Genomic DNA, 21,825 nt, shown 5'->3' with positions numbered 1-21,825 from the left:
TTTTGTTATTTTCTGCCATCCTTTTCCAGGCTTGGTTTATCTCATGCTAGGCAGGATATTCAAGCATGTACTTTTTCATTATACTGTGAGCTGATGAATAGTGTAAATACTATTATATCCGCTTCTGCGAAATATCGCCCTAGCTGTATCGAAATATGGGATGGTTGATGATAAGTGTGTGTCCACAACAGGTGTAAATAGAGTTCAACTATTCATAGGTAGCAAGAATGGAACAAATAACATAAACATTGGAGAGTGATGATTTTGTGAAAACCTTACAAAACAAACCAGATGCAAGAGTACACAGATAGTTATACATTTTGCTTCCTAATGAGGACATCCCTCACTTCAAGCTCCCTCTTGAAAAGAAACATTATTTAATCATGAAACCTCTAAGATGAGAAATGCTCTTTACCATGTCCACCAAAGTAGAGCATTTGCTATGCTTAAGACTTATCGGCACCATCAGCACCGGCATTGACATTCAACCCTAATCCTTCAGTATCCAAATACAATTTATTTCGTCCACCAGCTTCTTGAAGGATCTGGGCAATGTTGCGGGCGTTCTCGATTTTCCTGAGTTCGACGTAGCTTCTGCTCTTCTTGATGGCCTCGCCGATAAGTTGGGCGGAGCGGGCTTCACCCTGTGCGCGGACGATAGTGGCTTGTTTCTCTTGTCGGGCTTTGTCAACGAGGAAAGCGGCTCGTTGAGCCTCTTGCTGTGCGACTTGCTTGGCTTCGACGGCTGCAGTAAATTCTGGCGAGAACGCAAGATGCTAAAAAAGAAATAATCGAATGAGACATTTATCTGTGAATGAAAGAGTGCGAGTGCTTACCGTCAACGAAACATCATCGAGAAGGATATTGAAGCGAGCAGCACGTCTGGCAAGATTATCACGGACGAGTCTGGCAACATTCTCACGTTGGGTGATAAGTTGGCTGGCGTTGAATTGGGCTACAACGCTCTTAAGAACTTCGTTAACAATGGATGGGAGGACTCTCTCATCGAAATCTGTCCCAAGGGTACGGTAGATTTGGGGCAGTGCATCAACCCGCGGCCGTGAGAGCACACGACAGGTAATGTTCACCATCTGCAAATCTTTGGTTCCAGTGAGAGAAGCAACATTGCGGGGTTTTGCGCGGACATCGTAGATGATGGGCGTCTCGAACCACGGGATACGTAGATGTGTTCCTTCAGGCCATTTTAGCATGAGATAGCTCCTGTGCACAGGGACAATTTGAAAGTACCTTCATTGTAGATCTCTTTCTTCACACCACCTATTCTCGTATACTTGATCGCGCGGTGACCACCGTCAACTAGGACAAAATTAGCAAATCAGCTATGCCACCCACCGAGATTCGAAATGTCTACTGACCGTTAAATAGGGAATTCGATATCACGTATCCTCCAAGACCCAGCGCTACCAACGCTCCAATTCCCCCAAATGCTCGGCCTGGTCTGCCTCCCGGGAATCCACCGAATCCTGCTCCCCGTCCCCGCTGCTGCAGAGCGGTTTGCAATCTTTGCCAAGTTTCACGAGGATCTGCCATTATTTCAAAAGGGATAGAGAAAAGCAGGAATTTGATTCCCTGTAAATGGTAAGACACGATGAGCTGCCGTGATGTTCTTCAAAACTGGAGATCAGTGAGGCTAGTCTTCTTTAGGAAAGGTTCGGTTCAGCTGCCTTTTGAGCATCAACACCGTAGACGATGACGGAAAATAGATCCAATGCCCAGTTACTGTTAATTTGCGACGAAAAAAATAATTTTACCGGGCCGGAAAGCTATTTTTGATGCTTTCTATTTGGGTTTGAATTGAGATAGCTCGTTATATTTGCTCCCTATTCTCGCGATCGATAGCGACCATCCCTCAGGTCTCCTGCTTCAAGATGGCGCCAGAGAGGACTGGGAAAAGCGTTTTCCTAGGGAATATCCCCTACAGTAAGCTTGGGGATCCATGAGTTGATATTATGTCCATGAAACTCGCTGACTGGATGTGTAGCTCTCACTGAAGAACAGGTTAAAGACATTCTCAGCTCTGCTGGCACCGTCACGAAGTTCAGGTTGATGGTAAACCCCGAAACGGGAAAGCCAAAAGGATACGGCTTTGCAGACTTTGCAGATGCAGATGCCGCGGCTTCGGCGGTTCGAAACTTGAACGATTATGAAATTATGGGTCGCAAAATAAGGGTTGACTGGCCACATAACAACGAGAAAGACTCCGTGCCTCTTGACTACTCGCAACAGGGTCAAGCGAGCGCAGCAGGCCAAGATGGACAACCAGGATACCAGGGACAAGCTCCTCTATTGCCATCTCTTCCGCCAGGTACCGACTTGCCTCCGAATCTCACATGTCCGAATGCGATCTCCCAGACCTTATCAACGCTTCCTGCGCCTCAGCTGCTCGATGTTCTCTCGCAAATGAAATCATTAGTTGTGGCCGATCCAGCTCGGGCCACCGAGCTTTTGAGACAGGCGCCGCAGCTTGCTTACGCTATATTCCAAGCGCTTCTGCTCATGAACCTGGTTGATTACAGTACCCTTGGGGCTGTCGTTGAACAGGCTACAACACCTCAACCTCCAGCTCCACAGGCTCAGCCAGCCTCCCATATTCCACCACAATTCCAGCCATATCCTCCGATTCCAGGCCAGGTATCCACTCCACCCATCCATAGTACCCCATTCGCTCCACCACCACCACCCCAGCCTCAACCCCAAACCCAACCACCATTGCAAGCTCAGATACCAGGACAAGAAGAGCTCTTGCAACAAGTTTTGAGCATGCCACAGGCCACCATTGATGCTCTGCCCCCCGCGGAACGGAGTCAAATAATGCTCTTGCGACAACAGTTACTGCAAGGAGGAATGAGATAGTGATGATATATCTTGTGAGGAAGTGATCAAATGAAGGGGATTTTCACATTTTTCATATGGGATTGATGACCTTGGGAACTGGAGTACAAAATAAATGGCATGGATATGTGAACAGTGCTCGGCTCGGATTTGGCGTTGAATGGTTACTGCCTGCAGGGAAGTTTGTTTATTCGCTTGAATGCTCTCATTTTCCTACGTAGGCCTAGCGATCTTGTTCTAGCATATGTATTTTATAGGAACTGGGAATATTCTGTTCTCTTCTTTTCCCTTCAGAAACCAGTCCGCTGTGTGGAATCCACCTCTTACTCTTACAGGAGGTGGGAAATGTGCAGAGATAGGAAGCAAATGTCGACCATACCCAATTCAAAATGCATACTTTGCCGAACTCCATGTCACCTGTAGCATTAGATCTGCTATTTCGGTAGTTGATGCTTGACCTGACTTCCCACTGTAAACCTCAGGGGCCTTACACTTCACGTGATAGCGAATTTCTGGATTCGGTTTAGCGTAGTTCCAAACCTCAACTCAGATTCACAGTATATAAGGAGAGGGGGGAAATTAGCCTGCATTGTTTCTTCTTTTTGGAATTTCTTCACTCAGAGCCAGAAAGCATCATCAATCGCCAAACCTGGCGACGGTTGGCCATGTTGTTTTACCCTTGCGGTAAAATGGCATTTCAGGTTGTCCGGCCTCGGTTTCCAATTGCTTTCTAGCTCTCTCCCCTCCAGCTTCGGGGACAAGCTATGTCCTTGGGCCTGGTGCCTCAACGGCATTGCCATCGTTGATGGCGTCTATGCGACTGGCTTTTTGTGGTCCTGAGGTTCCCGGCATCCGTGGCACTGTGATATGTCCCCTGTTGCTTGTCGACGAATTCTTTTGGGTTCGTCCCTTCGAGGTTTCAAACGATTTCATTCGTGCATAAGTTAGCAGGCGAATAGGGCCGCATATCACCAGTTGCTAAGCTTTCTCTGGGTCGTTGACCTTGGGGGTGCTTCTGCCCCTGTGATGCCCTTGGGGCCCCGGTAGGCCCATAGGGAAAGGTTTTGAGAGGTAACAACTCCACGATTCCTTTAGCCGGATATGTCGCTAATGTGCCCCAGCGAGATTTAGCTTGGCGAAAAGGTACGCCCATGGGTGTTGGCTGGCTTGAACCTCTTGGAATTTGATCATTGCCCATATTCTCCTCTAGCAAAGAGTGTCTGATAATGAATTTTGGACAACAACCTTTGAGAACTTGCTTTTTTTGATAGGCTTTGCCTTGTGAAGGAGATTTCCAGATTTTCCCGTTGCAACCCTGCCAAAACAAAAAAAGGGCGCACAGCAACGATGCGATGCAGACTAGTCCCATTTATACCAAACATTGCTACCTCCATCCTCATCCTCTCAGCCATCTATCAAATTTTTCATTTGCCAAAAGTCGTTCTCCATCTTCTCTGCTTCTCTTGGTTATATTTCCCATTTTTCGCCGTATTTCTTATTCTGCTATCAAGTAGCGCATAACAACCCTAGACTCCTGGCCTTCTTGCTCCTGATTCAATCAAACTTATTACTAAGATGGAGAGTTATCCAGATATTACCCGCCGAAGTGAGCAGGAATCGGAGTTCGACTCCGAACCTGAGGGCCATGTGGCCGGTCCCACCTTGAGCGACGAAGTGGATTCAGAAGGCGATATCGAAGGCCTTGAATCCGACAAAGATGATGCAGTCGCCGAAGAGGGATCTTCAAAACACGTCGCCAAAGCAGGCTCAAAAGATGGACAGGTCCTCGAACGTGTGAAATATCACATTGAAACTATGCCCCCTGAGGTGCTTCGTGGGACTTATACCGTCATGCCAATCCCTAAGCCCAAGCGCGGTCTTGATCAATCCCTACCGCCTATTAGCAGAATCGAAGATATCTTCGATGATCTCGTTGCTAAGGCTGAAAAGAATGGCTTTGACAGCTTTCTGAGCCATATCGGAAGTCGAGAGCTGCGGGTTGCGACGATGTGCTCTGGCACGGAAGCCCCTCTCCTTGCGTTAGACATGATTGCTGATAGTAAGAAGCTCGTTATCCCTTTTTTCGAAACGCGTTTTGCTGACTGCTTTGTAGGCTTCAAACGGCTGTTCGGTAGATCATTCCATTTGCACCATTTGTTCAGCGCGGAGATCGAGCCATTCAAGCAGTCCTACATCCAGAGAAATTTCTCACCGGCCATTCTCTTCAGGGATGTTAATGAGCTTGTCAACGACGAAGCGTAGGTTATGAGGCCTCCGAGGTAATGTACAGCAGGCTAACAATATCTCAGCACCACCGCTTTCGGATCGATGCGCAAGGTTCCAACCAACCTCGATCTTCTGGTTGCCGGTTTCTCCTGCGTTGATTTCTCGCAATTAAACGCACACAAGAAGTCTCTAGAAGACATGGGTGAATCAGGTCACACTTTCTTCCCCATTCTTCAATACGTAAAGCGCTGCAGACCGCCGCTGGTTATTCTCGAGAATGTTCATAGTGCTCCTTGGGCAAAAATTATGGAGATCTACCAAAAGATTGACTACAACGCATACCATGCGTTCATTGACACAAAAAACTTTTACCTTCCACAGACCCGAGAAAGAGGCTATTTACTTTGCATTGACCAGAGAAAACTTGAAACGGAACCACCCACAAAAAAAGGTGCAAAGACATCATTGCTTGCTCGAATGATGAAAAGCTTCCAACGTCCAGCGAGCTCCCCCGTCACGCATTTTCTACTTAAGCACGACGATCCTCGCCTGCGTGTTGGAATTAATGATATATCTGTCCATGTGGGGAAAGATCGCCAAGCGGTCGACTGGACACGATACAAGGCCCGCCATCTTGGGTACAGAATGGAGAATGGGCTGGGGGATAAACGGCCTCTTACGAGATGGCAGGACAATGGCACTTGTCAAATGCCGGATTTCTATTGGCATGGCTGGACGAAAACCCAGACGGAGCGAGTTTGGGATACTCTTGACGTCAACTTCTTGCGAGCCATAGTGCGTAAATCGGATTTCATGTCAAAGTGGTAAGTCTATCTCTTGATGTGCAGTTGTTTTCATTTACTTACATAGATTTAGCCGTGTGATCGACCTTTCGCAGGGCTTGGATCGAGAACTTGATCAGCGCGCTTCCGGTATATCAGGTTGTTTGACCCCTCGTGGCCAACACTTTATCAGCACGCGTGGCGGACCACTTCTCGGTATAGAAGCTTTAGCTCTCCAGGGCATTCCCACCGACAGACTATTGCTGAGTAGTGAAAGCCAGCGTGATCTTCATGACCTGGCGGGGAACGCGATGAGCTCACCTGTGGTTGGCGCAGCAATTCTATGTGCGTTAATAGCGGGACACAAGGCGTTGCTACCCGGCCCGCCTCGTGTACACGAACCTGAGACACCACATTGTGTCTCACTTCCACATTCTGTGCGTCAAGATTGTCCGATGCGCGATGTTTCTGTAGAGCTATCTGCAATCGCATCGGAGCCGATAAAGGATCTTCTTTCTAAGGGGCATCGAAGCTGCAGACTTTGTTTTTGTGAGGGACAAAGTGGAACCAGAAGGAGAGACATGCTCAAGTGCTCCAAGTGCAACCACACAGCGTGCGTCAGGTGTGGTCGGAATCCGAGTCATGTCTATGAACCAATTCCAGAAAAGCAGTTAGCTGTACGAATCGCTCCAATTGACTTTGAGATCTACATCAAAATGAACTTCCCAATGCGTTTGCAACTGAAGGGCCTTACCCAGGAATTATTCGAACAGTTCCGAGAGCCGTGGACATCGAAGGAAGTCCTGTCTGCTTGGAAAGCTTTTATGGGCACCGTAAGCCTCGCTCTCGGGGAGGAACTACGATTCAGCGGTATCAGCCGACAGCGTTCATGGACTGTCACGTACGAAGGAACTCATTCGTTGCTAAAACTGGTATGTTCGTCGACAAGTGCTGAATGGCTCTTCTTTGCGTTACCCGGCAAACATGAACCCAGCAATTCTCCTCTACGCCAGATCCTTTCGCACCCTATAGCCCGTATGGCCCCGTCTAACTCGCTCCTTAATGGCGAGTGGCATGTCGCCGCCCCAATTAGTTCTGACTGTTCCCTTTTCATTACTGGCTGTGGGCCTTACGTCGATTCGCTGGGTGCGAGAGTTGGCCTGACTGACAAAGAATTCCGAGACAAGAAGGTCTGGAGCCGCCTTGACATCGATTGCAGTGATGAAGTCATCTCCAGCCTAGGCATTGAAATACGAGGTCAGTACGAGCTTTTGCAAGATTGCGGTGGACCTTTCGGTAGTCTTCACAAAAAAATATCTGGTGGTTCTGAGCAGCCCCTTTTTTTCTTTGTTGACCCGACTGAACTCGGTCCCGAACAACTGGATTCTTGGGTGTTAGCCACTGACTACACTCGATTAGATCTCGGCCAGACGCGAGAAGTTATCGCTCAACTACAGCCAGACTGGGATGCGTTTGAATTAGGACAAGAATCTCAGACCGTCAAAGCCTGGTTCCGCAGGTGGATCAAATCCCCAAACACATCCCTGAGTGCTTATCTTCCTTCGGCTTCTCCTATTTACCACATACTAGACCACGATGGTATGTATGGGATCTGCCGATTCAACTGCCAAGATGCGTATGCTCCCATTTTCAACTGTTCAGTTCCTGCCACTTCTGAAGAATTAAATTGGAGTCCCGGCGCTTGGAAATGTTCAAACCTCATGGAATCTCCGATATTTCTTCGGAAATTTGCGTGGCTGTTAACAAAAGCCGTCTCTGTTGATCAGTTTTCTGAGTGGATACCGGTGGATCTTGCACGACTTGGCTCCCGGTTGGATTGCTTGCTCTGTGCTCCATTGAAGCCGCGACTAACCTGGGCCCTAAATGAAAAGGACCGGATTTGCGCATTCGAGCACCCTGAGGATGCAACTGCCTACGAACGAAGTGTCAAAAATCGCCCAGCGCCATTTCTTGGATTCGCCTCCCTGAGTGAGGACTCATATTTGCAGTTGCGGATCTGTTTGAATTTTCTTACTCTTCTCCATCAAGCAATTGGAAATCTGCCTCGCGCCTCTACGGAGCCGTCGTTAAACTGGCGTTTGTGCATTGATATAGCAGGATTCGTACGTCAACGACTTCCAAAGCTTGTCGAAACAAACAATAAAGATGACGTTGAAAATATCCAGCCACCCGGCTTTAAAAAGTACAGCCTCCGGCCAGAACAGCTGCGATCCTTGACCTGGATGCGGGCACAGGAAAGCCCAGAGCTTCAGCCTTTCGAAGAAGAAGAAGTAGTCGAAGCGTTGCTGCCGGTAATCAACTGGCGTGCGGAAGGCAAAGCTACCGTTGAAAAGCTAGTGCGAGGCGGAATTTTGGGCGATGATGTCGGATATGGCAAAACGGCAATTTCGCTTGGTTTGATTGACGCACAGTTTGAAAATGACTTGAGAACTGTTCCTGACAGCCGAGATGGACCAATCGCCATCAAGGCAACTTTGATTGTTGTTCCATATCACTTGTTTGATCAGTGGCTGAGGGAGATTGACAAGTTTTTGGGCTCGAAATATCGCGTACTGCAAATCAAGACTATCGTTGCACTTCGTCCTTTAGATATTACAGAGATCGAGAAGGCAGATATTGTATTGACATCTGCGTCAATCTTCCGGGGTGTTCATTATTACGAGCTAATGCGACTGTTTGGTGCCGTACCTGAAGTCCCAAAGGCAGAGGGACGTGTTTTCGACGAGTGGCTCCGAGATGCTGTGAATGGTATTCACAATCATCTACGTCTCTTGCGGACCCAAGGGGGACTTGACGTGCTCGGTAGTATCAAGGAGAAGAATGTCCAGCTGCGAATTGACGCTATATTTTCGAAGTACAATCCATCGAAAAGGCTTAAGGGCCAAAAGCTCCAGGATCACATGGCAAAGAAAAGTAAAATGGATGCAGAAGACAGGTCAAAGGCAACAAACATTCAAGGTGAGGACGAGGGGTCCACGAAAGCCTCCACCCCAGTACCTGCTCCTAAGGCTGGAAAACGAAAAAGACAGGATGACGAAAATAAACCCAGTGCAGATGCTGGCCCAGGTTCCAGACAAGGCCAGCAGCCCAAAAAGGTGAAAGCGGAGCCCGCAGTTGACAGCCAAGGTGACGCCGAAGCAGCTGACAAGGCGTTCCATCTTCAAGACGCCAAATACGACTGGAAACGCGTCCGCTGTCCTTTCGTTCACATGTTTGAATTCAACCGCTTAGTCATTGATGAATTCACTTACTCGAAAGAAAGGACTTACTCTACCGTGCTTGCGATTCCTGCAAGAAGCAAATGGATCCTCTCTGGCACGCCCCCTTTGAATGACTTCGCTGATGTGAAATCCTTCTCTCCATTCCTTGGAATCAATCTAGGAATCGATGAGGACGACTGCAGGCGAACAGATAACGAAAGACTGAGGGCAATTCAGAGAGACAGAACAGGTACTAACTTCTCTTTTGCTTCTTAAGTCTAAGCTAATAGTTACTAGAAGTTGAACAATTCCAACCTTTCATTACGCGTCGCAGTGCTGCGTGGCATAAAAGACGACACGATATGGCTCAAAATTTTCTTGACAGATTTATGAGAAAGGTATGGATTTGGTGAGAGTGAAGTGAACGAAACTGACCTTGTATAGAACGAACCAGAAATTGGCGAGATTCCTTTTACCGAGCATATTTGCGAAGTAGTCCTTTCTCCCGCCGAACGCGCGCTCTACATTGAACTGTTCGTACAGGTTATGTCCCAGAATCTGAGGACTCGGAAACAAGGACGAGGGTTATATGATACCGCTGAAGTGGCTCGATTAAACCAGATCATAGGCGATAGCGACAGCCCCGAAGAAGCACTTGTGAAGCGATGTTCCCTGTTTTCTCTCGAGGATATCTTTGTTTATGACGATAGAGCTCCAGCCAATAGTGCAGCAGCTGTCCCAGATCAAAAGAAACTGGGCACCGGCAATACCATTTTAGATGTCCGCTACAAAGAACTAAGGGATCTAGCAGCTGATCTGCAAACGAAATTCAGACAAGCACTTTGGCTGAGATCCAAGCTAGATGACGATGTGAGGAACCACTTCGATAAGACTCTAAACCTCATCGAGACGAATATTGGGGCTGGTGAGTTGGGAGATAATTTGGTGAGAAGAATAATTCGGAAATGTCTTGACTTTGCGAAGGTCAACTCAAAGGAATCAGATGGAGAAAGCTTTTATGTTGCTTCGGTAAGTTACTACGAAATCCAAAAGCGCATCACGATCACAATTAGACTCATACCGCAATAGAAGAAAAAGGACTCCAGAGAAAGCCGACCGGAATTCCCAGCTACCGAGAAAGCTACCGTCCAAGATCTAAACAACTGTAATGACAGTATTCGTCGACTCATCGCCGAGACTCGTACTCGAACCCGAGCTTCGAGAGTCTTTCAGGCCGTTCGATATTTCCAAACGTCGGCCCACAATGCTGCCTACTACTGCCATTACTGCTGTAAAACAGAGTATGACCGAAATCTGATATATATTTTGGGCGAGTGCGGTCACAGTTTATGCGGAGCATGCCTTATTTTGCGGAGAAGAAAAGGCGACTGCAAGTGTGATGGTTGCACTGCAACTCTGGAAGGGTATAGAGTCATTCCTGGCGGCGACTTTAAAGGGGAAGTACCTCAATCGCCGGATGATTCCTGGACTGAATTTGGAGGAAGCAAGATCGGCGAGCTAGTCAAGCTTCTTCAGGACACAAGCAGAATTCCGGAAGACGACCAGGTTTTAATTTTCATTCAGTTCACGGATTTAGTAACAGCAGTGTCTAAAGCTCTGGGAAAGGCGGGTATCCGGCACATCACCATCATAGCAAAGGACCGTTCTGCAGGAAAATCTTTGGCCGATTTTCAAAATGGAACAGAGGAGGTTAAAAGCAAGGCCCTTATACTCGCTCTCGGAGACGTTACAGCGTCAGGCTTGTAAGATCCACAGTTGATCCCTTCTTGCTAAAATATATGCCATTTTAGTGGATCTCAGCTAACACACTACATCAGAAACCTCCAAGCTGCAAACCATATCGTCTTCTTTCACCCGCTGATCGCTCGATCACAGTATGATTATGAGTCCGGCATGTCCCAAGCCATGGGAAGATCTCGCAGATATGGGCAGCAAAAACATGTGCACATCTACCATTTTTTGGCGTTAAAGACAGTTGAAGTAAATATCTTCGAGCGCCGCAGGCGAGAATGCTTGGTGAAGCGAGATAAGATATTCGTTTCTCTTCTGAAAAATGAGATCCAGGACGCTGATGCGGCCGACTGGAGAGGCTATCCTTTGGAGGGCAGTAATGCTGCGCTTTTCGACGACGGAATTGATGAAGGAATTGATGAAGAATAAGAAGATTGGATCATGATGCGATTCTTTTTTTTCTTTTGTTCCCTGGCTTTAATCTTGCAGTCGGTTTCTCTAGAAGCTTCAAAGGCTTTTGCCCTACGGAAGCAAGTCGTTTTGATAGTTTCAAATACAATTGCTACGGTCGATTACCTTCACCTTTCCGCTTCATTAGTTCCGGTCATATATCTAGGCATATCGTGGCTGCCTCCACGCGGCGGCGAGGAGCAATGTTGGCAAGGTATGACTATCGGATCATCTTCGACTCTCCGTCGCACCATTCCCGGAGTCGAAATCCACGGTGAAATAGATTTATCAAAACGAAAAAGATAATAAGAATGAAGTAATGAAAAAAAGTTTTGGACAAGGACTACTATACAATAGCAGAAAAATGATGGCATGTTATGCCCAGCCGATTCTATCCCATGTACCAAACTCAGCATAAGCACACTTATCTATAACTCCCCGTCCTTTCTCAGCGTCTCCGTGCTCCACAGCGGGCTCGTCAAGCTAGTCAATCCAGCGCTATTCTCACAGGATTCTCTTCCACTCATCGGTCCCGGAGAGGGGATATTGACCTTCTTCCCACTCTCTCCGGCTAGAGCGGACTCCTTGAGAGCATTGAGTAATTGAACGGCGGTTTCGGGAGTAAGATCTTCGTAGTAGTCGTCGTTGATTTGGACCATTGGCGCGTTAACGCAGGCACCCAGGCATTCAACTTCCAGGACAGTGAAGAGCTTATCCGGTGTTGTCTGGCCATGGGAAGAGACCCCGAGGTGTTTTGTGATGGCTTCCACGATTTTGTCGCTTCCGCAGCCGCCAAGTTGGCACGGGGTCTGGTAAAAGGATTAATAGCCCGACGCAAAGATTTTAAATTGGACTCCTTACAGTGGTGCAAATTTGAACGAAGTATTTTCCCACAGGTTCCCGGTTATACATCGTATAGAATGTGGCAACTTCGTAGACTCGCATCGGAGGCATCTCCAGGATCCGCGCGACCTCGTTCATCACACTAATGCTTGTCCAGCCCAGCTGTCGTTGACCGAGATCCAAAAGTGGCATAACAGCAGCCTTTTTGTATTGTGGGGGATATCTTTTGAGGATTTCATCGATCACTTTGAGATTTTGTTCGGAGAATTTGAAGGGGATACTAGGGTTGTTCTCTGGCGTGTTTCGGTGCTAATTGAATCTCCTGTTAGGCTGCTATTCTCTTCTAAGTAATCGGCAAAGCCGACTAGGAAGCTATGAGACTTACTACTGCCAGAATGTCGCTGAGAACTGGGGTAGCAGCAGTGAATTGACGACACTGTCGCACGGGAATGTGTCGAAAGGATTGGCGGCATTGCCGAAGAGTGAATGGTAAAAGTTTAGAGGTCATTCCGATGGAATATGAACAAGAGCAAGAGTAAATCGCCTCAAAAAAAAAGAGAAAAAAAGGGCAGGCTCCTTACGTCCTTGCAATCAATTGGGACCGCAATGGTTCGCTCTATGATCCTGAGATAGTGATAATAGCGGGTGGCCGATAATTGAAGGTTGGAGAGGGTCGACAGCGGCCAATAAGAGGATAGCGAATTCAAACTTATGTCATCACCCACGCGCCGCCAACCGACGACGCTCAAAGGCCCGACGGTGACATTTCGTGACAATGGTCGTTGAGATGACGGAGAATATGCTACTTCGATCCTATCTTCGACACAGCATAATTCAGCAGGCAAGATTGTGTCGTCCTGTCATTCCAGCACTTCACAAGCCTTTCTTTCCAATGTTCCAACGACCCTCTGGATCTCCGGGACAGAGAATGTCCTCGCAACCTCCGTCCCCTGCCCCGAAATACAAGCTGGTCTTCTTCGTTCCCCTTTCACACGTCGAGGTCTGCAAGGAAGCAGTGTTTGCTGCCGGTGCAGGCAGTTATCCCAAAGGCAAATACAGTAAAGCATGTTTCCAGTCACTGGGGACAGGCCAATTCCTTCCTGGTGATGGCGCGAACCCGAACATCGGTAAGGTGGGGGCTATTGAGAAAGTGGAAGAGATGAGAGTCGAAGTCCTCTGCTTAGGGAGAGAAACCATGTTAAAGGCAGTGGATGAGTTGCGAAATGCTCATCCGTATGAGGAGCCTGGGTACGAGGTTTACAAGTTGGAAAATGTTTAAAAGGTCCTTTTTTTTTTCTCCTAAAAGCTTCCCGGTCCCTCTTCCAAATTATTCTTACGGCTCTTGATGGATATGATGGAGCCTGCTGAGACTATCGATATTCACATAAGGTATGCATGTCATATTCGACGTATATCCGCAGTCTGGCACATCTTCGATGCTGATATCTATAGCATTTTCGTGCTGCCACTTCACCCATCTCCCCGGCAAATTTTGATGCCCTAACTTATGCCCTCTCTTCTATTTTGACTAATGCAATCGGGTCTTACAAACAAATCTCACGATGTCATTTTTATCTGCAAACGAACACCTCAGAGCTATCACTGCATTCCATCACTCTACTCAAGATTTCAAAATCAAACAGTCGAGGAGGATTAAAACGAAGCAAATGAGATAAGAGCGAAAGAAAGAATAAACATGCTTGAAGGGTAGTACCAACACAATTCAGCATGGTCACAATCCAGGCGTCTTGGGGAATTCAGTTCCACCCGGCCATCTTCTGTCCACTTGGAATTCTCGTTTCCTATCATAAGGTCAATTTGACTTCAGCGCTCTTCTCTAATTTAAACTCCCATTTGATTTCGCTAGCCTTTCCTACACTCACCCTTCCGGACCCCCCACGCAACCTCTCAAGGGACGATTCCGGACACTCTTTATGGAAACCTTTGAGCTGGATGATGCGGATTCGAAGCCTCCCACCTTAAAAAGCTGGCATACCTCAAGTTAGATGCCAATAGCAAGGCGACAAAACCGTCACCTACTCACAATCTCGCTCCCTCCGCAATTGAACCTTACTGTCATCGGTGAAACTTGAGTTTGGGCTCATCCAGAGATTGAATGAGATTCAGAGGAAAGCCGACAAAATCAAGCATCACAAGGTTACAATCGAATATTTTCCGAGCAGAAAATGCGCACTGGAGAGGATCCAGCCAGAAATTCATTCAGCTCCCAAGAAAAAGGTCGAGTCCCTCGCAACTTCCATACATGGGTTGAATCTCTTATAAAGTCCATTGACACCACCAGAGCCCAGCACCCTGATGTCTTTCAAGAGCTTGACCCCCACCAAACAGCAGCTTGGGAGCTGTTGGGGTTAGTTGAGGCCCTGAAGTCAGCCCGCGAGAACAAAAAACAATGGCTAGATCATATTAAACAGAAAATTGATGGGAGCTCATCGCCCTTCAGGAAGACATTGATTATGAGCAAGGGCAACATCAATGGGCTTTGACCAAGCAATGCTTTTGATGAAGATTCTGGTTGATCAACTCAACCTTTTCTTATTGATTCAGTATCCAGCAAGCCATCATATATTTCCATATGCATATACGGGGTAGAAAATTAGGAAATGTATGTAAATTGAGGAAATATACTCCGTATACTCCGTAGAGAAAGAAAGTATATTCAAAACTTAATAATTTTAGTCTCCATAAATACTCCGTACTCTGAACTCTTGACAATCATCAACCCACAGCCACTTTGACCTGCCTGCTTTCTTTCTACCATTGCTCCACGAAGCTCTGGACATCGATGACACGGGAAACTTTCATACGACAGATTTGCTCTGATTTTAAATATTCGCCACCTCAACAACAAGGTTGTAATCCTAGTGTTGCGCATCCAAGTCGCCTTCAGTAACAGAGACCTCTGTACGGAGTATACAGCTTCCCTTTTAGGTCAAGTGTTACGACCGCTGAAGGCAAAAAAAAGATTTGACCCATGCCAAGCCTTTAGCGCTGCCAAGTGTGGGGTTGTTTGTTGACCAATTTCCACGCTGGGAACTCTCGTGAATGCTAAAGAGTGTTTATGTACGGAGTATTTTGGTTGTCGATACTCAAGCGAGAACTCCCACCACTATGGATGATCTGGCGCAGCTGAGAAAACAGCTTGAAGAAGAAAGACAGCGCCGACAACGAGCTGAAGCTCGAGCATCCGAGGAGCAACGGCGACGAGAGGAAGAGGAGCGACGACGAGAGGAAGAGCAGCGACGACGAGAGGAAGAGCAGCGACGACGAGAGGAAGAGCAGCGACGACGAGAGGAAGAGCAACGACGACGAGAAGCCGCCGAAGCGTCCTTGACCTTGACAGATTTACGTGCATATATTTGGAACTGTCATGATCTCTCACTGGCTATTAACATTGTAACTGATCCCACAGAAACTACACAAGGGGGAACAGCAAAAGCCACGCGACGCTATTATCCTTCGCGAATCATCCCTTGGGAGGGATTCCTGGAACAGCAGTCTTCCATTTGGAATGTGTTTCATCAGCACCCTTCATTCATGTCCATGAGACAATTCCCTTCTTCTCATCAGTTGGATTATGTTCTCAAAACAACAAAACCTATTACTGCGGAGATGGACCTTCGATATTACGAGCGTGATACAGTGGAAAACCACGTGCAGTTGGTTGTGGATGAGGTTTACAAGAATGATTCATTGAGACGAGAGCTCCGGCTGGCGGGATCAGTGACATTTGAAAGCCACATCAATCTCGGAGTCTCTAAGCAGGGCCCATCGCTAGAGGATCAAATGGAGAAGCTGTCCATCGAGCCCAACCCATCCGCCGGTAAAAGCAGGCCCTGCAGGCAAGACGAAGAGAATACACCACTGATTGGCCAGGCAGACAGATTCTGTGTGTATAGACGCGGAGATGATGGAGATGTTCCAGCAATTGCCATTGAATACAAAGCACCACACAAGCTCACATGTGATGAGATCATGACTGGACTGTCTGGGGAGATTCAACCAGCGCGAGATGTGATTGATAAGGAAGAAAACACCACCGAATTTTATTCAAGACGTCTTGTCACAGTTGTGATCACCCAGCTTTTCTCGTACATGGTTGGCAAGGGCGTGCGAAATGGCTATGTGTGCACTGGAGAGGTGTTTATTTTCCTTCATATCCCTGAGGACCCTTCCATTGTTCAATACGCCCTGTGTGTGCCAAATCAGGATGTTCGGGAGGGTTATGAAGAGGATTTTGAGTGTACTGCAGTTGCACGGGTAATTGCATTTACCCTACTGGCGTTGGCTGCTCCATCTCCATCTCAGGAGTGGCATGATGCGGTGACGAAGCTTGGTGTCTGGCCAGTTGAGTATGCAGAGGTCCTTGAGCAGACTCCAAGCCCCAAAAGGCTAAAAAAGCGCAATGTTCTCTCCCCCATTTACCGCGGTAGGAAGGGCAAGCTGCCTCCGTTTCATATGAAACTCCGGTCATGCCGGCCAACAGAGAATCAGCCAACTGATAGATCACCATCTCCTCCCCCCCCAGATTCCCCCTCACCCGCATTGAGAGCTCGCGGAAGGGGCTCTCAGGACCAACCGACTCAAACCAGCATTCGCGGGCAGGACCAGCATCGGGGTCGTAGTGGGCGCGGTGGGCGCGGTGGCGCCAGAACCAAGACAGGCACGGTGATGGGCATACGCGATCGTCCATACTGCTCCCAGAAATGTCTTCTTGGGCTGAGGGACGGAGGTCGTCTTGATCGGTCATGCCCGAATTTTCAGGACCATTGTGGAAAGCCTATTCCCTCCCGCAATTTCTCAAGCCTCATTCAAAAGCAGCTTGCCATCGATCGCGGTGATGATGCTGACTGCTGTCCACTCTACAAGTCTGGTAGCTATGGTGCGCTATTCAAAGTACGGCTCTCTTCCCATGGGTTCACTTTAGTGGCCAAGGGAGCACGGTACGAGAATCATGCGGCCTTGCTGCACGAACAACAAGTGTACTACAAGCTACAAACCATTCAGGGCCGTCATGTTCCGGTCTGCCTGGGTGCCATTGCACTCCATCCAAAATACCCGTACTACTACGATGGGGGAAGATATACCCACATGCTCCTTCTCAGCTGGGCGGGTGGATCTTTGACTAAGAATCTCAAGGTCGACAGCTCGATTTCTAGCATGATCCAGCACTCACTTCAGGTGATTCATAGCCATGGAGTTCTTCACGGGGATGCTGAGCCGCGGAACATCTTGTGGAACAATGTATGCCGTCATCCCATGATAGTCGATTTTGGGCGAGCATCCATAAAAGAACCTCTAACCAGCATCTCCCCGAATACAAGGGGGAAGAAGAAGCCTGGTAACTCAAAGACTGAAAATTCATTTATGTTGGAACTGCAAACTATGAAATGCAGCCTTGACGCTTTAGCCTCCAGTACAATCTAATTCCATATTAGGTGGGCTAAACTTCACAGGATCATTTGTTTACCAGGCTGTCATCATTGAATGACCAAGTTCAATTATGTGAAGTTGCAGTCCGTCAAATTAGCCTTGTTTAAAGTGATCTGGGTTTCAGGGGTTGAACCAGCTTCTTTCTTCTAGTCTGGCTGTTTCTGGTATGCAGACCAGAGGTTGTCTATTTCCTTGGGCAGTGCATGTAGGTAATTTCTGAGCTTCACAACAAAGGAAGGGTTGTGAGAAAGTGAATTTGACACTAGGGATGTAGCCAAATATACCATCCGTCATAAGTTTTTGACTCTCTACCCAGAATCCCTTCGGCAAAAGATAGATTTCTTTCTCTTCATGACTATCACACAACTCATTTCTTGGAACTGTTGAGTTTAGTGGTTCTAGTTTCTCCTCAATTTGCAGATCTAGATTCTAATTAATTTTTACTTATTGCAGATTTAAGAGATTTGGAGCTTAATCCCTCGTAGGTTCCCGTACTCCGTACGGAGGTATACCGTATCATGGGGGTTGCCTAATATAGTTTAGCGTCGCCCAAATCGGGCAAGGCGCATATCGCTGCTTTCGCAACTATATAAACTGCCCTCCTCCCACCACTTGACCACCTTTCCTTCATCATCCCTATTTTCCTCTCTTTTCTTGCTGCTTCCTCTTGCCTGTCTCTGTGTCCTCTCTCCTTGGCCCCCACCCTCAGTTTCATATGCAATGGTGCAGCTACAGCTGGGCAAATTCCAGCCCTGGTCTTCTTTTCCACTTTTCTGTCTCTCTGAGAATCTTTTTTGACAGTCTGGGGTCCAAAATGGGATGCTTTGCTGGTCACAGCTGGCAATGATTTCTGTTCTTGATTAGTTTCCTTTTTCCATCACTTTTTGGTGTTCAATGTCAACAAGCTCCATGGGTGAATTTGTTGTCTTGGAGCTCTGGTTCTATTCATAGGTGTTGCCCATTATTGATCTCTACTGCATTGCAACCTGCCATCCCTGGTCCTTCTGCAGGAATTGGTGGGTCACTGTTAGCTACAAAACATGCTGGCAATTGCACTGGATGGTCTTATGACTGGGATGGCCTGCCACTGGCAATAGTGCCTCGCAAGCACTTTGCCTTTCTGTGCCTGAGACACCATTATGCATCATGTTTGGATCATGATGAGAATTACTGAGGGTGGGATTCAAGCCATGTGTTGGCTGGGGGAAGTGAGCCTCGCAAGGCGTACTGTGCCCCCTCTCCAGCCAGCTGAGGTGAAACCCGGCTTTGAACGGCAGATCTAGGCCGTTAGTGAGAACGCGCGGCCTCAAGGCGGGGATTTGGTCTTCCTCTCATTTGCTGTTTGGGGCAGTTTTCTCTGTCCTGCATTGCGACAAACCGGTCTCTGTGACACTCTGATGCGAAATTGGCCTGTCCCGTAAGGGGGACATGTGGCATTTGTTGGCTTCTCTGGCTGAACCGCTGGTCACAGGACAGGATCAGGGTCACAGTTTGCTGGTGATTTGGTACCACAATTGTCACAAGCGAGTGTTTGACTCACATGCCATAAGCTGAACGCCCAGGCCGGTGCAAGAGCTGGATTTCCCACATGCAGGGCGCTGCCGACTGGGAGGCTGGGGTCAAGGCTGGCTAGAAGGTATGCTGCGCGCCATGAAGGAATTAGTCTCCAGAGGAGGAGCGGAAGAAAGACACTTTGAGAATGAGGATAAGGAGAGGTGCAACTCGCCCATGCAGACTTTGCGTTACATCCATGGTTCCTCACTTGATTATCTTAGGTACCGACCGTTCCGTTCCAAAGCCATTTCTTTTCATGATGGTTGGATTTGGATTACTTGTACTTTCCGCCTGTTGACTCGGGGTGGCTGGGTCGGTGTATGATGTAATCAAATCAAATCAAGCCAACTGGCATGCTGTTTTGTTGAAAATGACAACTAGAACTCATAGACCATTACATTCCTCAGCAACTCTTTCAGGCTTCATGCTGTGATGCTGCAGATTCAGCAAGATGCCATCAACTATCCAACGTCTGAAAATATTCCGCTACGCCAAATTCGATATTGATGCTCTCTGTTGCCTAGCCAGTCGCCTTCGCGGTGGAATTAGTTGTTTCTGTGATACATCCCAAGCTCCATTTAATGGCAGTCTGAACTGGGCGGTCTCTGTCTTCTTCGTTGATGGAGTGGAGTGGCTATTGAGATCACCACTAAATGAGAATGGTGCTATCTTGTGCCCTCAAACAAACTCTATGCTGCTGGAAAGCGAAGCTGTCACGATCAAATATATCAGAGCTCACAGTTCGATTCCTGTTCCTGAGATATTTGCGTACAGGTAAATAGAATGTCATAGCCCTGTGCTTATCGAACTAACGGCAAAAGCTGTTCCAAGGAGAATGAGATAGGAATCCCCTATATTTTAATGAGCAAAGCGCCTGGATATCCTCTACGACTACACTGGACACACATGTCTCCGGAAGGCAAGGCAAAGATTCTTCGCCAGCTTGGATCCATTACGTGGCAGTTATGCCAACTTAAGTTTGATCAGATCGGATCACTTTTCGAAGGCGCACACGATCCGGTCATCAAGACTTGTCTTACACGAGGGCTCCTGGTGCACGAGAGGCACACTCTTGATCTACCGCGCGGCCCTTTCGCCTCCGCTACCGACTTCTACAAAGCGTTGATTTCAGCATTCCAAGAGCATGCTAGCATCCTTCCTCTCAGCCCACGCTGCTTCTTTGCACCTTTACCGCTACCTGAGGAGTATGAGGACAACTCCCAATTCCAGCGTTCCCGCGATCGGTGGCATGATTTCGTCGCCCTAGGTTCCAAAATTGATGGCTCCGATAACCGGGCGGATTATACGATCGTAGGCGACCTACTTGCCGAGATGCGGTTAAAGTGGGTCAAGGACACATATTTTGAGGAGGATTCGTGTCGTTACTCACTCCATCATCCCGACATTAGCGTCAACAATATCTTTATTGACGAGGAATACAATATTACTTGCCTCATCGACTGGGCTTTCTGTTCTTCTCTGCCTCTATCAGTGGCAGTCACAGAACCTGGTCTTCCTCAATCACGACATGAGTTGTCGGAACAGCTTCGGGAGGAATTCAGGCAGGGCTTTCAAGAGACAGCTTATGTCATGTCACAGCAAGTTGATCTGAAAGAAAGGGCTCTCCTGTGCCGCATCCTACAACAGAGCCGGTCCATGTGGTTGCTTTCGCGTGTCCTCAACTTTGATGCGACTGTGGATTATCCCCTCTTAAACGACCTCTGGGCGATCGTCAATCCTAATAGGGGCCATCTTCTGATGGAGTTCAAAACAAGGCAGTCCTGGGATAAGTATATGGAGCTACATGCACTTTTGAAGGAAGATGATCATCCATTTGAAGTGGCAGAAAGGAATCATTTTGATCAGAGGTCTCAATTTGATTTGACAGTGGCAAAGAAGTTGACTCTGATCTCGCAATGGTCTTCACGATACAGTAAGCCAAGTTTTTCAGGGCTCAGGGCTGCAAGTGCCGCATTCATAGCCGACAAAACTTTGTGGAAATGGGTCGATCGATGTATCACGGACCTCCAGGAAAAGGTATAATAGAGCATTTTTGACCAATGAAACCAAGAGACTAGAACTTTCCATTCTTATGGTTTCCTCAGACGGAGGTATTCTGTACGAATATTCTCCTCATCCCCGGTCTCATCGTCAATAACCTAGAGTTGTTCAGTTTCCATGCAGAAGAGTCAGGGGACTTCCGCTTGACATACAACCGCTATTATGGTACTGGACATCTTGTTGCTGATGCTTCCTGTTCGCCATTCACTTTCTACAACAACATTAGTCTGGATCGAAGCGGAAAAAAGGTGCTGAAGGCACATACCACCTCGACAGGCAAAGTAAACTTTGTCTCCCGCAACATAGTATTCCTTCTTTTCAGAATCAGAAGGCGGTTCTGACAACAGGCCATTTTGTCTTGGGTCTCACCTCACTGATATGTTCACTGACTAATTCATCCACCTTTCAACCAGTTTCCCTCTTGAATAGGAGCTGGGGGAATTTTCATTCAACCCAGATGGTGCTTTGTTTCTGGATCTTGAAGTTCTTCAGTTGCCAATCAGCATAAACTTGGAAGTTATCAGCCACACATGCTGCAAGATGGACATTAATGTCAACACCCATAAATATGCAATGGCTTCATGACCCATGTTAGCAGGAGTACAACACAGGTCCTTTGATAAGATGACTGA

General features: G+C 47.6%; 7 protein-coding genes across 7 annotated transcripts; 5 read left to right on the top strand and 2 right to left on the bottom strand.

Moving 5' to 3' along the window:
* Positions 1–148: 148 nt before the first annotated feature.
* PHB2 (Prohibitin-2, subunit of the prohibitin complex (Phb1p-Phb2p)) lies at positions 149–1,593 on the bottom strand. Its single transcript, XM_003066067.2, has 4 exons — positions 1,377–1,593; positions 1,249–1,317; positions 837–1,192; positions 149–776 (listed from the first exon to the last, which is right to left on the bottom strand). Exons 1-4 carry the CDS (start codon positions 1,549–1,551, stop codon positions 447–449), a joined length of 930 nt encoding a protein of 309 aa, XP_003066113.1. The 5' UTR covers positions 1,552–1,593; the 3' UTR covers positions 149–446.
* Positions 1,594–1,757: 164 nt separating this feature from the next.
* D8B26_002128 (uncharacterized protein) lies at positions 1,758–3,087 on the top strand. Its single transcript, XM_003066066.2, has 2 exons — positions 1,758–1,941; positions 2,003–3,087. The coding sequence occupies exons 1-2, from the start codon at positions 1,890–1,892 to the stop codon at positions 2,872–2,874; spliced, it is 924 nt and encodes a 307-aa protein (XP_003066112.2). The 5' UTR covers positions 1,758–1,889; the 3' UTR covers positions 2,875–3,087.
* Positions 3,088–3,665: 578 nt separating this feature from the next.
* Positions 3,666–11,263, top strand: D8B26_002127 (uncharacterized protein; the record flags this gene model as incomplete). The annotated part of the gene is made up of 10 exons (XM_003066065.2): positions 3,666–3,924; positions 3,975–3,996; positions 4,445–4,912; positions 4,967–5,111; positions 5,163–5,903; positions 5,956–9,332; positions 9,380–9,480; positions 9,527–10,111; positions 10,172–10,845; positions 10,921–11,263. Exons 3-10 carry the CDS (start codon positions 4,669–4,671, stop codon positions 11,261–11,263), a joined length of 6,210 nt encoding a protein of 2,069 aa, XP_003066111.2. The 5' UTR covers positions 3,666–3,924; positions 3,975–3,996; positions 4,445–4,668.
* A 334-nt stretch (positions 11,264–11,597) lies between these two features.
* NUO24 (NADH:ubiquinone oxidoreductase 24) lies at positions 11,598–12,715 on the bottom strand. The gene is made up of 3 exons (XM_003066064.2): positions 12,513–12,715; positions 12,146–12,436; positions 11,598–12,093 (listed from the first exon to the last, which is right to left on the bottom strand). The coding sequence occupies exons 1-3, from the start codon at positions 12,633–12,635 to the stop codon at positions 11,713–11,715; spliced, it is 795 nt and encodes a 264-aa protein (XP_003066110.1). The 5' UTR covers positions 12,636–12,715; the 3' UTR covers positions 11,598–11,712.
* A 172-nt stretch (positions 12,716–12,887) lies between these two features.
* On the top strand, positions 12,888–14,121 carry D8B26_002125 (uncharacterized protein). Its single transcript, XM_003066063.2, has 2 exons — positions 12,888–13,516; positions 13,580–14,121. Exon 1 carries the CDS (start codon positions 12,903–12,905, stop codon positions 13,404–13,406), a length of 504 nt encoding a protein of 167 aa, XP_003066109.2. The 5' UTR covers positions 12,888–12,902; the 3' UTR covers positions 13,407–13,516; positions 13,580–14,121.
* A 1,135-nt stretch (positions 14,122–15,256) lies between these two features.
* Positions 15,257–17,572, top strand: D8B26_002124 (uncharacterized protein; the record flags this gene model as incomplete). The annotated part of the gene is made up of 1 exon (XM_003066062.2): positions 15,257–17,572. The coding sequence occupies one exon, from the start codon at positions 15,257–15,259 to the stop codon at positions 17,570–17,572; it is 2,316 nt and encodes a 771-aa protein (XP_003066108.2).
* Positions 17,573–19,583: 2,011 nt separating this feature from the next.
* D8B26_002123 (uncharacterized protein) lies at positions 19,584–21,175 on the top strand (the record flags this gene model as incomplete). Its single annotated transcript, XM_003066061.2, has 2 exons — positions 19,584–19,906; positions 19,954–21,175. The coding sequence occupies 2 exons, from the start codon at positions 19,584–19,586 to the stop codon at positions 21,173–21,175; spliced, it is 1,545 nt and encodes a 514-aa protein (XP_003066107.2).
* Between the last annotated feature and the right edge of the window lie 650 nt (positions 21,176–21,825).

This window comes from Coccidioides posadasii, chromosome 1 (assembly GCF_018416015.2).
Source record: "Coccidioides posadasii str. Silveira chromosome 1, complete sequence".
NCBI classification, from domain to species: Eukaryota; Fungi; Ascomycota; class Eurotiomycetes; order Onygenales; family Onygenaceae; genus Coccidioides; species Coccidioides posadasii.
Note: the sequence above shows the minus strand (reverse complement) of the source record. Positions and strands in the feature narration are given on the sequence as shown.

Coding starts and splice junctions, on each gene's coding strand:
- PHB2 (XM_003066067.2), bottom strand. CDS start 1,551: ATGGCAGATCCTCGTGAAACTTGGCAAAGATTGCAAACCGCTCTGCAG. Junction 1,193..1,248: donor GAAAGAGATCTACAATGAAG/GTACTTTCAAAT, acceptor AATGGCCTGAAG/GAACACATCTACGTATCCCG. Junction 777..836: donor TCGATGATGTTTCGTTGACG/GTAAGCACTCGC, acceptor TTTCTTTTTTAG/CATCTTGCGTTCTCGCCAGA.
- D8B26_002128 (XM_003066066.2), top strand. CDS start 1,890: ATGGCGCCAGAGAGGACTGGGAAAAGCGTTTTCCTAGGGAATATCCCC. Junction 1,942..2,002: donor CCTAGGGAATATCCCCTACA/GTAAGCTTGGGG, acceptor CTGGATGTGTAG/CTCTCACTGAAGAACAGGTT.
- NUO24 (XM_003066064.2), bottom strand. CDS start 12,635: ATGACCTCTAAACTTTTACCATTCACTCTTCGGCAATGCCGCCAATCC. Junction 12,437..12,512: donor TCAGCGACATTCTGGCAGTA/GTAAGTCTCATA, acceptor AGATTCAATTAG/CACCGAAACACGCCAGAGAA. Junction 12,094..12,145: donor TCGTTCAAATTTGCACCACT/GTAAGGAGTCCA, acceptor TCCTTTTACCAG/ACCCCGTGCCAACTTGGCGG.
- D8B26_002125 (XM_003066063.2), top strand. CDS start 12,903: ATGGTCGTTGAGATGACGGAGAATATGCTACTTCGATCCTATCTTCGA.